This window comes from Pteropus medius, unplaced genomic scaffold (assembly GCF_902729225.1).
Source record: "Pteropus medius unplaced genomic scaffold, Ma_sr-lr_union100, whole genome shotgun sequence".
Classification (NCBI taxonomy): Eukaryota; Metazoa; Chordata; class Mammalia; order Chiroptera; family Pteropodidae; genus Pteropus; species Pteropus medius.
In genome coordinates, this window is record NW_024353517.1 from 8,600,141 (window position 1) to 8,615,219 (window position 15,079).

At 36.8% G+C, this 15,079-nt stretch overlaps 1 protein-coding gene across 4 annotated transcripts in view; it reads right to left on the minus strand.

Moving 5' to 3' along the window:
* Nucleotides 1-15,079, minus strand: part of FGF12 (fibroblast growth factor 12) — a 479,181-nt gene that overhangs the window by 185,210 nt on the left and 278,892 nt on the right. For all 4 annotated transcript variants that reach the window (XM_039850756.1, XM_039850755.1, XM_039850757.1 and 1 more), the window contains one exon: nt 1,437-1,547. In XM_039850756.1, the coding sequence (XP_039706690.1) occupies nt 1,437-1,547 (111 nt within the window). The remainder of the gene's footprint in view (nt 1-1,436; nt 1,548-15,079) is intronic.

A 15,079-nucleotide genomic window follows, 5' to 3' on the forward strand; every position in this document is an offset into this window, starting at 1 on the left:
ACTGAGAACAAAGGATATCTCATAGATAGTAAGGGTGACACAGCTAAGCAATCTCCCTGATTCTTTCCATTCTACACTTGTTTGTAGCTTTACTAAATCCACATTCATATACAGATGCACTAGATGGAAATCCTGCATGGAGAGAAAACATCCTTATTCTTCTGTACTCAGAAAATGTGAATCATTTAAAGAATGCATTCCCACTAAAACAAATCAACAATGCAAACCACAATAAGCTAATCAACTACTTTGCAAGAAACTAGAATGACATTCTTTATAATGTTATCTTTTCTTTATTGTAATTCATATTTTGTAATGAGTAATATTAAGGAACAAAGAATAATTTAGAGGGGTTGGGCTAGAGCATTTTTATACTTTAGGGATTATAGATCTTTCTTCAAATCTTCATTTTCAATTGAAAAGATATTTCACCATAAACTATCAGGCTTCTTAGCCTGTCTTATGCAATCTACCATTTGATATACTGTCAATCTGATCACAAAATCATATCCATCAGAAGACAACTCAATTGGACATATATTTAATGAGGATTTACTATGCGCTTGACACTAAAGATATGGCAATGAATTCAGACATATTTTGGAAAAATATGGCACTGCATAATTTTGGAATAACAAATTTTCCTCAGTTTGTGTACATCATTAATCAGAAAATGAAAGATATGTTGAGAGTAATAATTCTTAGTACGGAGGTTGATATTTAAAATTTTTCTGAAATGTAAATATACTGTCATACCTTGATGATTTTTCTTGGGTTATTAGCTTATAAATTCTATAGTTAAAAAGTACTTCCAGGAATATTATAAATAATATCTTAATATTTGACATTTTATATTAAAAATTATAAATAAAATTTCAGGTCTACTAATCTTTATTATCCTGTTATTATTATATATACACCACAAAGCAACATCATACTATTTTAAAATATTTCTCCTTTTAAATCAACAATTTCTTCCTCAATCAAAATAAAATAACATGTAGTATACATATGCATGTATTCAATGTTAACTTTCAGAAGTAATTTTAGTTTGCCAGAAATGATGTCTTGAGAATTATTTTAATGTTTTACTATTTAGTTCTAGGATGAAAACCCCTATCTTGTGCTGGAAGGTCTGCCTTGTTCCTACAAATACTTTTTTATCATCCTGACTACAAACACTGGAATGGAAGGATATTCTTGTCCTGTGACTTTCTGGAACCTCTTCAAGCTTCCTATCTTCTCATCTAGCATATAACCTTTCTCCCTTACTGTCACTTTGCTATAGGGAATCAAAACAGGAAAAACAAAGGAAAAGGCACCAGCTACCTTGTAGTTAAGTAGTTCATAAGGCAGCCTAGCCATGTTTTAAGCCTACGATGCACTAGGCCATATATCTGACCGTAACTGGATTTCAAGGAGCTAATGTTCCTTACTGTAGTCACTGTTTTCGTCCTTGGTCCCGTCAATGGTACCATCTGGGTGCATCTGCAGGAAATATCCCTGCTGGCTGAATAACCTTGTCACAATTCCTTTCAGCTGGGGTTCTGCAAAACAAAATGAAATAATTATCCAAATCTTGTTTATAAAAATGCACACTTGCAAATCATCAGAAACATTCTCCAAGTAAACGCGAAAAGACCAATGGCTTAAATATTAAAATAAGTATTTGTAAAGGGGGAATTTCAGTAACCTATCCTCACTTTTTTTTTCTTTCTAGAGGCAGAACCACAATACTGTGCAGTAATAAACCAAATGTAAACATAAATAAAAGCTAATTATGATTAGAAAAATACAAAGGCATACTAAAAAGTAAATTATTTCTCTCTCTCATGCATCTAGTGTCTCGCTGCAAGTTTATGGTTCCATTCCAGAATCACTGTTTAGAACAAACTGCCATTGTAATTCTTAAGCTTCCAGCAGTCATAATCAGTTCCTGGAAGACTTCTATTTCTGGTAAATGTCGGCTACCCATCAGAAACTCCTGGGTTTTAAATTCTGGTCAAGTTTGGTCAGAAAGAATGGCTTAGATGAGAACCACAGGAAGAAGCAAAACCTATGTCCATGAGATGTCACTAAAAGTGTGTGGAAACATTTCACCTCCAGGAAATACCTCACCAGAGAGCCCTAGTAATACAAACTCATTTTTTCCAGTATAAAAATAAATCAATTCATATCTATTTCTCTAATTATTCAATCTCGAAGTAGTCCTCAGCTTTTAAAAACTCCCTACACACTAATACCATCACACTGAACTTTGTATATTACATTCGGATTTTTGTATATCAGCTAACACAAATATTTAAAGCTTTCTCATTGTGGTGCTGGATGCTAGCAACAATTCATTTTCTACGACGTCTCAATTTTATCTCTACTTCAGTGTTAAGTAAAAATTAGACCATTCTAGCCCTAAACATTTCATAAGAATGAGGATAAAGAGGAAAATTCTTCTCATAATGAAAATTGAGGCAAAGATGAAAATCATGTGATTGCTGAAGTAGCAACATGTCACCCTCAAAATGACACAACTTCTGAATTTTAACTGACAATTTTATTCCTTCACCCATTTTTGTCATCTTGACTACAAACCAATATTCGCTCTGAATCTCTTTCTTTGTTAGACAATATGCTAGGTACTGAGTTAAACTGGACACACTTATTTATATTTAGGTCTAAATAAGAATTTTAGTTAAGGATTCAATGCATTTAACTCTTTGGGAATAAACCTGCTCCCTATAACATATGTCTATGGTTAACCTTTTGCACATATGACTTGATCACACATTTTCAGTAATATGAGGCAATGACTCTATAATCATGTCTTCCTCTAAGCAATCTTAAAAAGAAGAAAAGATGCCAAGAAAATTGGGAAATGAGGAACAAGGATTATGAAAAAAGAACTGAACTAAAAATTAGGCAATCTGATTAACTATATGTTATTTTTATGTGTTTAATTTGTAGGCCTTACTTTTCATATCAATAATATCTACAAGTTAAACTATGTGAACTTTAGGTCCCTGAGAGTGCATGAGGAAAGCTTCTGGGGCACTGGCAATGAATTTCCATTGACTCTTGAGTACATCAGATCCTTTGCCCTGAGTGGTAGCAGACATCAAGGAATGGATTCCTCTTCAGTGTATTGCCTCCATGGGCCCACCCAACCTGACATACTAGGGATATGTTGGACAAGCACATAGCTAGCTAACCTCACTACAATAAGATATCTTGTATCCTTATTACCATTTATCAAACCTTATCAACTTTTTCAGGCTCAGTTCAAGATCACATTAAAAATGAGGATCACTTTTATGATCAGGGGTAATAACATGTGTGCTTCTGCCATGAGGCTAACTGATTGACTGGCAGGTCCTGTTGAATAACATATGTGCTTCTGCCATGAGGCTAACTGATTGACAAGCAGGTTCTCTGAGGCATACTCAGGTCTTGATATTTGGTCAGAAGACCCAGCTTTGAACCACAATTCCTGTGTGGTCCTGGGCAAGTCATTTAACATCTGAGGCTCAGTTTTCATATCTGTATAATGGGAAAAAAATTTCTATGCTAACTATAATCACTGAGACTTTCAAATGAATAAATATATGTGATAGTATGAATTGAAAAAACCCATTAGAATATAAATCCTAATTAAGGTCTAACTTTTCAACCATGAAAATGGAGGAAACTGTGTTAAGTGAGGTAAAATCATTCTGTGAATAGACTCTATGTCTCCTGATTTGTTTTAATAGAACATTAATCGAGCTTACAAAGTCACTAAATTAAATAGCAGGTTAAGAGTAGAAGATAGAAAAAGATAGAAGAAAAGGGACAACTCTCTTATAATTCATATTTTCTTTCTAATCAGCTTGATAAGGTCACTTTAAGAAGTCCTGTTTTGGCTGATAATGAGATGCATGGCAGCTGAGTCATTAATGCCTGCAAATGATTGTTTGTTTTTTCATGCTCCTCTTTTGTAGCTTTAATTAAACACTTCTTTTGCTATGGTGAAGCTCTCCCACACTCCTTCTCATTGGGGCCCTGGGAATTCAGGTTGGTAACTCCTGTTCAAGATAATGAGCATCAAGCTTTCATACTATCCCCGACTGCCCAAGAGCAGTGCCAGAACCAGCTCCGAGTCTGAGTTTTAATTATGTGACGATCTATGAAAGTGAATGTCTTGCACTATAGATGCTTCAAAGGAAACCTGACCATCTATTAAACAAATGTCCTCAACCTACGATGTGTCAGAGAAAGCAGTATCGCCTGCCTAACAAACCTGTACCCTTGTTACCATTTATTAAACCCTACCAACCTTTCCAGGCTCGGCTCAAGATCACCTTTTCTATGAAAGCTTGGTGATCATGATTGAGGATCACTTTTATAATTGGGGGAGGGGGCATGTTTTGTTGTATTTTTTGTAAAAAGAGGGATAAAAAACGAGACTACTTTTTGGCACATCTATATCCTGTGTACATTTAGCAAACACACTTTTTATTTGTCAGACAATGTATAGGGATCTAATAGGTTAGCAAAACCTGGCTGTCCTCAGGGAGCACCCAGTGTAATGCATGAAACATATTTATATATAATACTAGTGTGGGGTAGCTGTTAAATGATGGACAGAAGTAGAATGACATGATGGCACCAAGGAGCAAGAGACTAATTCTGTGTCAAGGTTGGATGAAAGCACCTCATCTGTCACCTGAAGAGTGAGAATTTTCATAAGTAAAAAAAACAAAACAAAATGAAAAAATGGGGAAGGGCATTGCAGACATAAAAACAATAAATGGAGGCAAAAATCAGCATAGTAGACTATGGGAAAGATACAGAGACTGGGACAGGCAAAATATATCACAGAGGTTCTCAAACGCTGGCCTGCAGATAAGTGCCTGTTCTCAACAAATATTCACAGGTCAACAGTAAAACAAGAAAAATAGGGTCAATGAAATAAGTTTTTCATTAAGCTAATTTTATTTCAATTTATATGATTCTCCTTGATTCTAAGATAACATTTTTCCACTATTTTTTTCTTTTATTATGAATTGATGGCTATACTATTAGATGGGGAGGGGGGTGATTTATTACCTTTTATATTCTGAAGAAGTGTAGCAAATACTACTAGCTTTTCTCCCAAATTCATTTCCTCCTTTTTCTAGGCACCCAGCTAGACCATATGTCCTAGCCTCCCTTGCAGTTAGGTTTGGCAGATAAATGACTGTCATATGGAATGTAAGTGAAAGTTATGTGTGCCATTTTCAGGCCAAGGCTTTTAAAAGCAAACATTCTCCTCCACATTCTCTTTTCCTTAGCACTGGCTGGATTAAGATGACAGAGCCCTAGGGAATGTCAACAAAGAATCCTGGGCCCTCGAAAAACTGATGGAGAAAAGACAACAGCCATTATAAATACCTTTCTCTGACAGTTAGGTGAAGAAATAAACTTCCATTGGTTGTAGGTAGTGATTTTCTTCCTAAGAATACAATGTGAAAAGGGGGCGGGGGTGGAATTTTACAGTGGAGAAACCTGACAAATAAAATACTTCCCCAGTCAGGTGATCAAGGGTAACATCAACAGTCATAAATCGTGTTGATAATGTGCACCCTTCACATGATGCGATGAGAAAGGCACTTTACTTCTGTAATCTTCCTCCTTAAAACTCATAACCCTAGTTTAACATCAAATTCCTACTGAATGGTATTCTACAAAATAGCTGACTAGTACCCCTCAAAACTGTCAAGGTTATCTAAAATAAGAAAAGTCTGAGAACCGGTCACAGCCAAAGGAGACTAAGGAGACATGACAATGAAATATAATGTGGTATTCTGGATGGAACCCTGGAACTGAACAAAAAATTGAGTAAAACCTGAGGTGATCTGAATGAAGTATGGACTTTACTTAACCATAATGTATTGATAAAAATTCATTACTTTACATAAATATACCAAACCAATGTAAGATGGTAATATGGAAAATGAAAACGGTGTAGGGTACAGAGGAATTCTGTGTACTATCCTAACTTTTCTGTAAATATAAAACCATCTGAAAATTAAAAAATTTATTAAAAATAATAATTACAGTCACAAAAGCAAGTAAAAAATGTTATCCTTAAAGAGGATAGATGAGAAAGAAGGTAAAGAATAAGAACTCATGTTTAGCACTGCTGCCCTTTTTCAACATAATGGTTGAATTCAAAGCCACTTTAAAAAGCTGAGACCTGATGCAGCTATCCAGACATTCCTACTGGCTTAAAGTGTAGTGCTTTGTGGCAGCTACCTGGGTACACAATGTAAACCCAGAACATAGTTAGAATCATGGGAGCCTGATCATGCATCTCAGGGTGAATACTAGACTGTAGAACTTTAAAACTGGAAAGGACCTTGGAATCCAACATCTTCCTTCATCAAAATACTTCCTTCCTTCTTTGATATCAAAGATTTTTAAAAAGTAAAATTAAATAAACACTAAGGCCCAAAGTGAGTGTCAAGACACAGCCAGTATCTCATGCAAGCTGGGGGTTGGGGGACAAGAAGGAAGAGAAGAGAGGACAAAGAGAGAGAGGAGCACCTTGTCCTGTATGAGTTACTAGAGTGTGGGGGTGATAAAGAAAAGGGATTATAGAAAACTGTGCAAGAAATATATATATATATATAATACTGCACCCAAATGTAGGGAAAATGCCCCCATGTAAACTCAAATTTAAAATGAAAAATATATCAGTGATCCAAACTTTGTGATGGAAGCTATATCGAGAGAATCGAAGTAATTATAATAATGGTCATATTTTGAACCCAATTACTTTGTACTGGGCACTCCTCTGATTTTACTACAGTTTTATTTAGTAAGCAATTACATGTGCAAGATACTTTTTTCATTTTTCAAATGAGATTATTGAGACTCAGAGAAGCGTTATCACTTGCCCAAGATTACAGAACTAGTAAATGAAGAGGCAAGTCTAGCTTAAGAGTCTACAGTCCTAGTGACCCTCCATCACTCACTGTTCAGTCGCTTTAAGAAGGGCACTGTCAAAACCGAACATTTCCAGAGGAAAGAGAGCCAAGTAAAGAGGGTACAAAGGATGTCATATAAAAAATGGCTGAATGAACAGTGGATGTATAGCCCAAAGAAGGGAGGACTCAGGGGGCATGAGAGATGTCCTTACTTTCTTGAGAGCAGGCAGAAGTAAGAAGTCAATTTGTTCTGAATGGCTCCATAGGGATAGAAGTAGGGCCAATATGTGAAAATTATAAGGAGGTAGGTAGAGAAGAACTTCCTGTAAATTGAATTCAAAGGGAGAACAGGCTGTCTAAGGAAAGAGTGGATTTTCTATCACTTGACAGATTCGAACAGGTAGAAGCTGAAAAACTATAAGTCAGAACAGCTGTGAAGGACATGGATGTTTCCAAAAGCTAAGGCATTCTGCATGACAATTGCAATGGCCTCTCCTGAGGTCCTGGAAAGCTTTGGGATAAGCCAGAGAGCCCATTAAATACAAGTTCACGTTTCTGTTTCTTAGTTTGTTTATAAAAGAGAGAATTGAAAAGATTGTTAATCAGGCATCCTGAAAATGCAAAATCCTTTGGAGCTGTTAAACATGGATTGTGGAGTAATTTGATGGGGTTTTTTAAATCAGTCTCTGTGGGGTTACAAATGGGTCCTCAGTATTCAGATTTAATGTTGCCCACTTAAAGGAACTGAGATTGCAGAGGCTATTCAGTGTGATTCTTGTCAAGTGCTTCTGAGGCCTCAACTGCTGAAGATCTCAAAACTAGACTATTAGGGTTGGAAATTGTTCATAAACAGATACACTTCTGATCAATCACAGCTAAAGGGCATATACTAGAGCACATTTACATACCATAAATCAAAGCTCCAGAAAAATCAGCAATGGGATATAGTAAGACATTTGAAAGAGAAGAGAACTTTTCTGGGCTTTTGAACACACTGCAAAAATTACAACCACATTGAGCTGTAAGAATTCATCAAAAATACATGTTTTTAGGAAAAGAGACGTATGCCTGAAGCCCCTCATTCACTCAGTAGACTGCAGTAGACACACTCAAAGGAGCACTTTAAGAAACAGAACTCATAAGACCAGAGATATGTCACCATGGCCTGGCAGAATCAGCTTTGTGGGATAAAGAGAGTCACATCCTGTCTGAGTCCTCAGTACTCCCATCCATTTAATAAAGGTGACAGATGCCATCAGGAGTTATCTACCTGAGAGCCATGGAAATCTCTGTGAAGTGCTAATAATTGCAAAAGAACTCTATCTATACAAGCATATTTATTTTCTCAATCGACAGACTCTAATACCATATTTCATTCAAAAAATAGATATTTATTGAGCACTAGGCTTTGTGGAGTTTATTCCTCAGGCACAGGAGATACTAGTAGTGTGCTAGTAAACCAGTTCTCAAAGAAAAAAGAAAGAAAGAATGTTCAAAACCTGATTTCCATGGTATGCATTTCCACTGTATAAACACTCCCACCATGGCTGATTTAAAACTAGTACTTTGGCATCACTGAATGCAGAGTTAGAGCTGGGAGGAGACAAGCATAACTGGTTCCAACACACACACACATTAAAGAACAAGACATAAGGTTTACATTCTATTATGAAAGACAGAAAGGAAAATGCTAAACAGTTAATATATAACACAGTTTTAGTATAAATGCTATAATGAAAACTAAAGCAATGAAAAAAGATGGAGTACACAGAAGATGCATATGCTATGTTGGCAGAGTAGCTAGAAGATGACATCCCAGACACCTGAATGAAGAAAGGGAGCAAACCACCAGGGATATCTAAAACAAGAGCATTCTAGGTGCAGGTAACAGCAAGCACAAAGTAATCCTAATACTTGAAATGACTGGGGACCATCAGATAGGAGGCTCTCTGAAGATCCTTCTTCCAGACCAGGAGTTGGCAAACTACAAGCCCTGCCAATTTTGTAAATAAAGTTTTATTGGAACACAGCTATGTTCATTCATTCACACATTGGCTACCTTCGTGCTACAACAACAGAGACCCTACAGCCTGCAAAGCCTAAAATATTCACTAATAGGCCCTTTACAGAGAAAGTTAGCCAATGCTGCTCTAGACATTTGCTGATGTAGTTGCCTCTGCCTGAAACGCACAAGCCCCGCCTTCCTTGTCTGTGCAGAATTATTCCTCAGTCTTCTGGGCCCAACCTCTTCCACAGGGCCTTCCCTGACACCCTGAGGGAAAATTAATCACTCTTTCTGCAGAGCTTTCTGTGCACAGGTTTGGAGGGGACTCCCCACACTGTTACAGCTGCTTGCCTAGGCTGCCTCTGTTGCTGAACTATGAGCTCCTCAAGGGCAGGGACCTTAAATTATTCATCACTCCATCACAGGACTAACACAGTGCCAGGCTCAGGGTAGGTGACAAGTGTTCATATGTTGAAAGAAAAAAGGAGATAAGTTATATCCACTATTTTTCATTGTCACCTGTGACTTTCAGAGGAGCTCTTCACTTGTAAGAAAGATGTTTACAGCATCTTAATATAACGCCTCTGGCCTTCAACGTGTTTCTTTCTATTTTCGGTCTCAGCCGCTCCACACTGAACAGTCTGACAAGCACAGCGGCATCCTCCATAAACTGCAGTCTCCAAAGCCCCGAGTTGTCTCCCACTTCTCCGGGAATCAAGTGACCTTCAGATGGGCAATCCTTAACCTTCATGCTGCCTCAAAGCTAAATGGAAGAAAGAACACGCTTTTCCAGATTATCCTCTTCCCCAAAGCAGTCAGTCTGAGCTGGGGAAGACTGGCGAAGCAGAGCAAGGCAATTAATCTAGGATATGAAATGCCGATAAAAACAGGATTTTTGTACTGAGCCAATTTTATTCCTCATACAGTTAGTCCCCTCCCTCTCAGATTCTTCTCTATAAGGTGCTCATGAAAATTTAAAATAACTCAAACACCATTTACGGACTTCTGACACGCACTAGGTGCGGAGTAAGATGCAATTCCTGCCTTGAAGGCACCCATGGCCTCGTCAGGGAGACACATATACAACAAATCATTATAGCAGGGAACATGAAAAGTGCTGTCATAGAGGAAAAAAAAGAAACAAAATATCTTGGAATCACAGAGTGGGATGCAAATTTTACCTGGGATGGCGTGTTCTGGGACAAGAGGCAACTAAGAACAGCTTTGAAGATGAAGCAATACATTGGACTTCATCTTGAATAGGCAGGGGGATTTTTGCTGTGGACAGCATCAACGGAAGCAATAGCCCAGGGGGACTGGGCAAGCAGATGCGTGTGGTTAGTGTGTGGGGAAATAAGAAGGTGCACATAGACGTTTGAGGTGACAGCAGAAGGGAAATATGGATCCAGGATACTGAAAGTGCATTAAGCAAAGCTAATCAATTTTACTTTATACTTTAAACAAATGATCTCCAAACTCTTTTTTTAATTAAAATTATTGGGGTGACATTGTTCAATAAAATCAAATGGGTTTCAAGTGTAAAATTCAATAAGACATCATATGTATATATCAGGTGTGTGTTCTCACCGCACCAAAGTTAAATTTCCGCTGTCACCAACATTTGACCCCCTCACTCTCTACTCTACCCTTCTTTTCTTCTGGTAACTACTGATCCACCATCATCCACATGCATCCATGAGTCTCTGTTTGTTTGTCATGTTTGTTTGTAACTTTTAGTTTCATATTCCACTCCAAAGTCTTTTAATTATACAATCTATCCAAAACAATTTAAATCTACAGACTCTGTATATGTATATTTATTACTTATAAATTATATGTATATGCTACTCCATATATTATGTGTATATTATAAATCAAAGTTGAAATGTTTAAATGAAACCAATACTGAACTTAAACAAAAATTAAAATAGTTTCTTTCCACATGATAAAATTTTTCTTGCCCCATCCACTTCAGATAGAAGAAACCTTAGGTACCACTGAACCAGGTAATGGAGAAGCACTGAAGGATTTTAAGTCTGGGGATAAATTATGAGGGCAGTATTTTAGAAAGCCAAGTTAGGGAATAGAAATAATGAATTAGAGTGGGTGGTACTATGGCCACAGAAGCTACTTAAGAGAGCTGTCACATATAGTAAGGGCCTTGGGTAGGCAATAGCTATGAGGGTGGAGAGATGTCAGCCTGAGGCCCGACGGTACTTGGCGGTGCTTAGTAGATGACAGGATGTATAGACTCCCTTCAGTTTGAGAAAAATATGTGACTTCTTTGTCCCTAAATCCAAATCAATCATTAGGCTTCTAAGGAAGCCCCGTTTAAGCGTAGAGTATCATGGGATATGATGGTAAAGGAAGCTTAATGTGAGCCTTCCCAGGAAGCCAAATAACTTCTCTGCCTTTCTAGCGATTTCTTTTTATGAAGAGGCTATTGATCTGGTCAATCTCACCAAGTCACAACTCCTTGGTCTTTCTTAGACTATCATCCAAAGAAGTAGACCTGAAATAAACACTGCCTTCCAGACAACTCAAGAATGAACTGTGGAGAATCAGAACACAAGGTATTTCAAACATGAAGATAATCCTAGAATCTTGAGATTTTAGAACCAGAAAAGCCATTCAGAGTGATCTCAGTCCGGCTCATTCTATAGTCCAGCAGAATAGCAGGGAGAGGGGAAATTTTGTGGCATCACATCCTCCAATCCCTGAAATCAGGGCTCTTTATGATCCTTCTGTGCTGTGCACCTTAAAATGAAACGTTTCATACCTCCCAGAGGTATCCTGGCCTTGACCCAAACTACTACCTGTATGGTATCCAGAAAGGTATTTCATTTCTTTGTGCATAGTTTTACTTTGCCTCTTGCGAAACTGTTTGAAGGACTAGAGCCTGCTTCTGAAGGCTGTTCTAAGGAATTAAGAATACACATTACATTGTGTTATATGTCCAGGAAGTAACCATGCTTGTATGAAGATTTAACTTTCAGACAGAAGTAACATAGATGGGAAGCACCATGGTTAAGGAGCAGTAGCAATGGGCAAATTCTTCTGAGTTTTATTCATAGATAACAACTGCTAAACATTTACCACATACCAATGACTTTATGTAGATTATCTCTCTAAATTTTCACAGAAATAATTTGTCAGGCCCTATCATTGGGCTTTTTTATAGATTAGGAAATTGAAACTCACTGAGGTTGTTACTTGCTCTAAATGACAAAGCTAATAAATGCCAGAACCAGGTGTTGAACCAGATCCCTCTGCTCTTCACACTTTCTCATTGCTAATCAACAGTTGTCTCTCAAAGCCTAATAATATGCTGATACCTCTCCCTTCTTTCTTAACTGTGATCAGCCCACAAAAATGGTAAAAACCTATGAAGCATGTGACCAGGAATAAACAACAAACATTAAACTGGAGTTGGACACATAGCTTTTGGTCTCCTGATACAAAACAAAACAAAACAAAACAAAACAAAACAAAACAAAACAAAACAAAAACAGGGGTGGAGGAAAGTGTAGACGCTACTATGCATACAAAAAATCTTCTGTAATAAAAGCATCCTCACTTGGCATAGAAAAATCTTCTGTCATAGCCCTCTTTTTCACAGACACATAATTTGGCACCAGAAATAAATGAACAGGACATGTTATTTGGGAGAGCACAGGCATGACACAGTGCCCTGACATCACAGGAGCTATACAGTGTTAGATCTGTCCTAAAACTGTCCTGTATTTCTGAGATCTGTTTATCCAGATTGGCAAGCCTGGGGAATTCCCTCGAACACCACAAATCTAAATTGCTTGCAGGTAAAATGCTATTGTTGTAAAATATGGTCTTTGTTTATCATCTTTTTTTATAGCATTTACCAAGAAAAATTTGCAGAGTCAACCAGAGCGAGTTGAAGACATAATAATAGTTTCTGCAAAAGAGCAGTTTATAGCTCCAATAGCACATCAATCAGCCTAAATTCAGTGGCAAATTCAGGCCAGGTAGTGTGGTGCAGTGGGAAGCTTGAGCCAGAGGGATCCAGACATCTGGGGTCTGATCTCAAGCATTTGCTCCTCTCCGTCCCCACTGCCACCACCTTTGTCCAGGCCACCAACAGCTCCTGGCTAGATTCCACTAACAGCCTCCTTACTAACACCCTTACCTTGTTCCCCTTCCAAATCACACTACAGTGGAGATAATATTTTACAATATAAATTGGATCATGTCATTCCCCTGCTTAAACCCTTTAATAGCTTCCCATTTTCATTTACAATAAAACGTCAAACCCTTAGCATGGCCTGGAGAGCTTTGCACCATCTGGCTCTTGTCTACGATTCCATCATCATCTAAATTTACTCTCTCCTGGCTCACTAACTCTAGGCACACATGCCTTTTTTCTCTTTAGACCTAAGGATTTTTACACATGCATATCCCTCTGCCTGGATTGATTTCTCCCTAAGATAAATTCAAGCTTCAGCTTAAATATAACTTCGTATAGATGTTGTTTAGCCCCTCAATCTAAATCTGGCTTCATATTCATTTTTCATATTCTCTATCAATACACTGTTTTCCCCCTTCATAACACTTATGCCAATTTGTAACTAGATATCTATTTTCCTTTATTTGCTTAATGTCTGTTTCCTCCTCTAAATTTTAACATCCATGACAGTGAAGCCATATTAGTTTTATCTATCATAATATGCCTAATGTTTAGCATAGCATCTACTAACACAAGGTAGGAAGCAAACACATATTTGTTCAATGAACTGGTTTCTTCTCTCCGAGCTTCAGCTTTCATCTGCAAAATCATAGTATTGGAACAGTTCAGTGGCTACAGATCTAGGATTCTAAAAGCCTAAAAGACTCATAAGTAGAAATGGATATCTACAAGCTATTTTCAATGAGTTAAAATTAAAAATGGAGAAAGTATTTCTAATAGATTATATCTCTCAGCACTGTATATGAAGACTGTTAAAATTCTATTTAAAAATATAATCTATACAAACTATAATAATGCAATTAACTTAATGCCTGATAATATAATACACAAAAGTGAAGTAGAAATATTTATCAAGTGTTGATGGAATACTTGTGATGTAAATATGGATGGCATGCTATACCCCAAATTTACTTTGGGAGGTTCTCAGGGACACGACTTGAAAGCAACTGAAACAGAAGTACAAGGAACTGCCACTATGACTGATGATGAGGGGCCGTTACAGATACACAGATGAAGAATTCGTCAACAAATAAAATTTTATCTCTTCAATTTTCTTTTTCAGAAAAACAGCTAAACATTAAAATCTACATTAAATTGTATCTATGTGAAACAGATTCAAAAATAGAAAAAAAAATTTCTATTTGAGATTTCAAAATCTTGCCCTTTGTTCTAAAAAAAGTTTTAATCTGAGAATCAGTTTTGTTTCTAAATGATAAACTGAGAATAAATGCGAAGCTCTTTGCAAGTATGTATCCACACAAAACCCGTTTTGCATATGGATCATTTTTATTTTCATAAATGAGAAACCTAATTAGGCAGAATGTTCATGAGATTTTCTCTTTTAACTTTGATACTGAGGCTTTAAAAACTTCTTGATGTGACAGATAAGAATTTTGATCAGTGATTTTAATTTAAGTTTTGGTGAAAATTATCCTTTTACAATTTGCAGATTTATTATAATTTTACATGCTCATTTTCTTTCATTGATTTGAATTGAATTCTCTTTTAACATGAAATATTTAAATCATGTGAAAAATATATAGATAAAAATAGCTCTCAATAAGTGCTTACCATGAACCTGGGACTATTAAATGATTTCTATGTACTATATTTACACATTCAATCTTAACAGTGGCTACAAAGTTTATTTTTTTGTTTTTGTTTTTATTTATTTTTCCAATTTTATAGATGATGAGATTGAGGCACATAAAAGTGAAGTAACTGCCCAAGGTCCAACATCGTACAACAGGAAGGGTTTTGAAGCTTTGAGCCCAGAATGTCTGTCCCCAGAACCACTGAGCAAGTTCCCATTCTCCATTGCTTCTCAAATATCCATGCATTCACCACCCACATTTAACAAATACTAATATTTTCCAAATCTGTTTATATAATTAAAACATTAGAGTCATC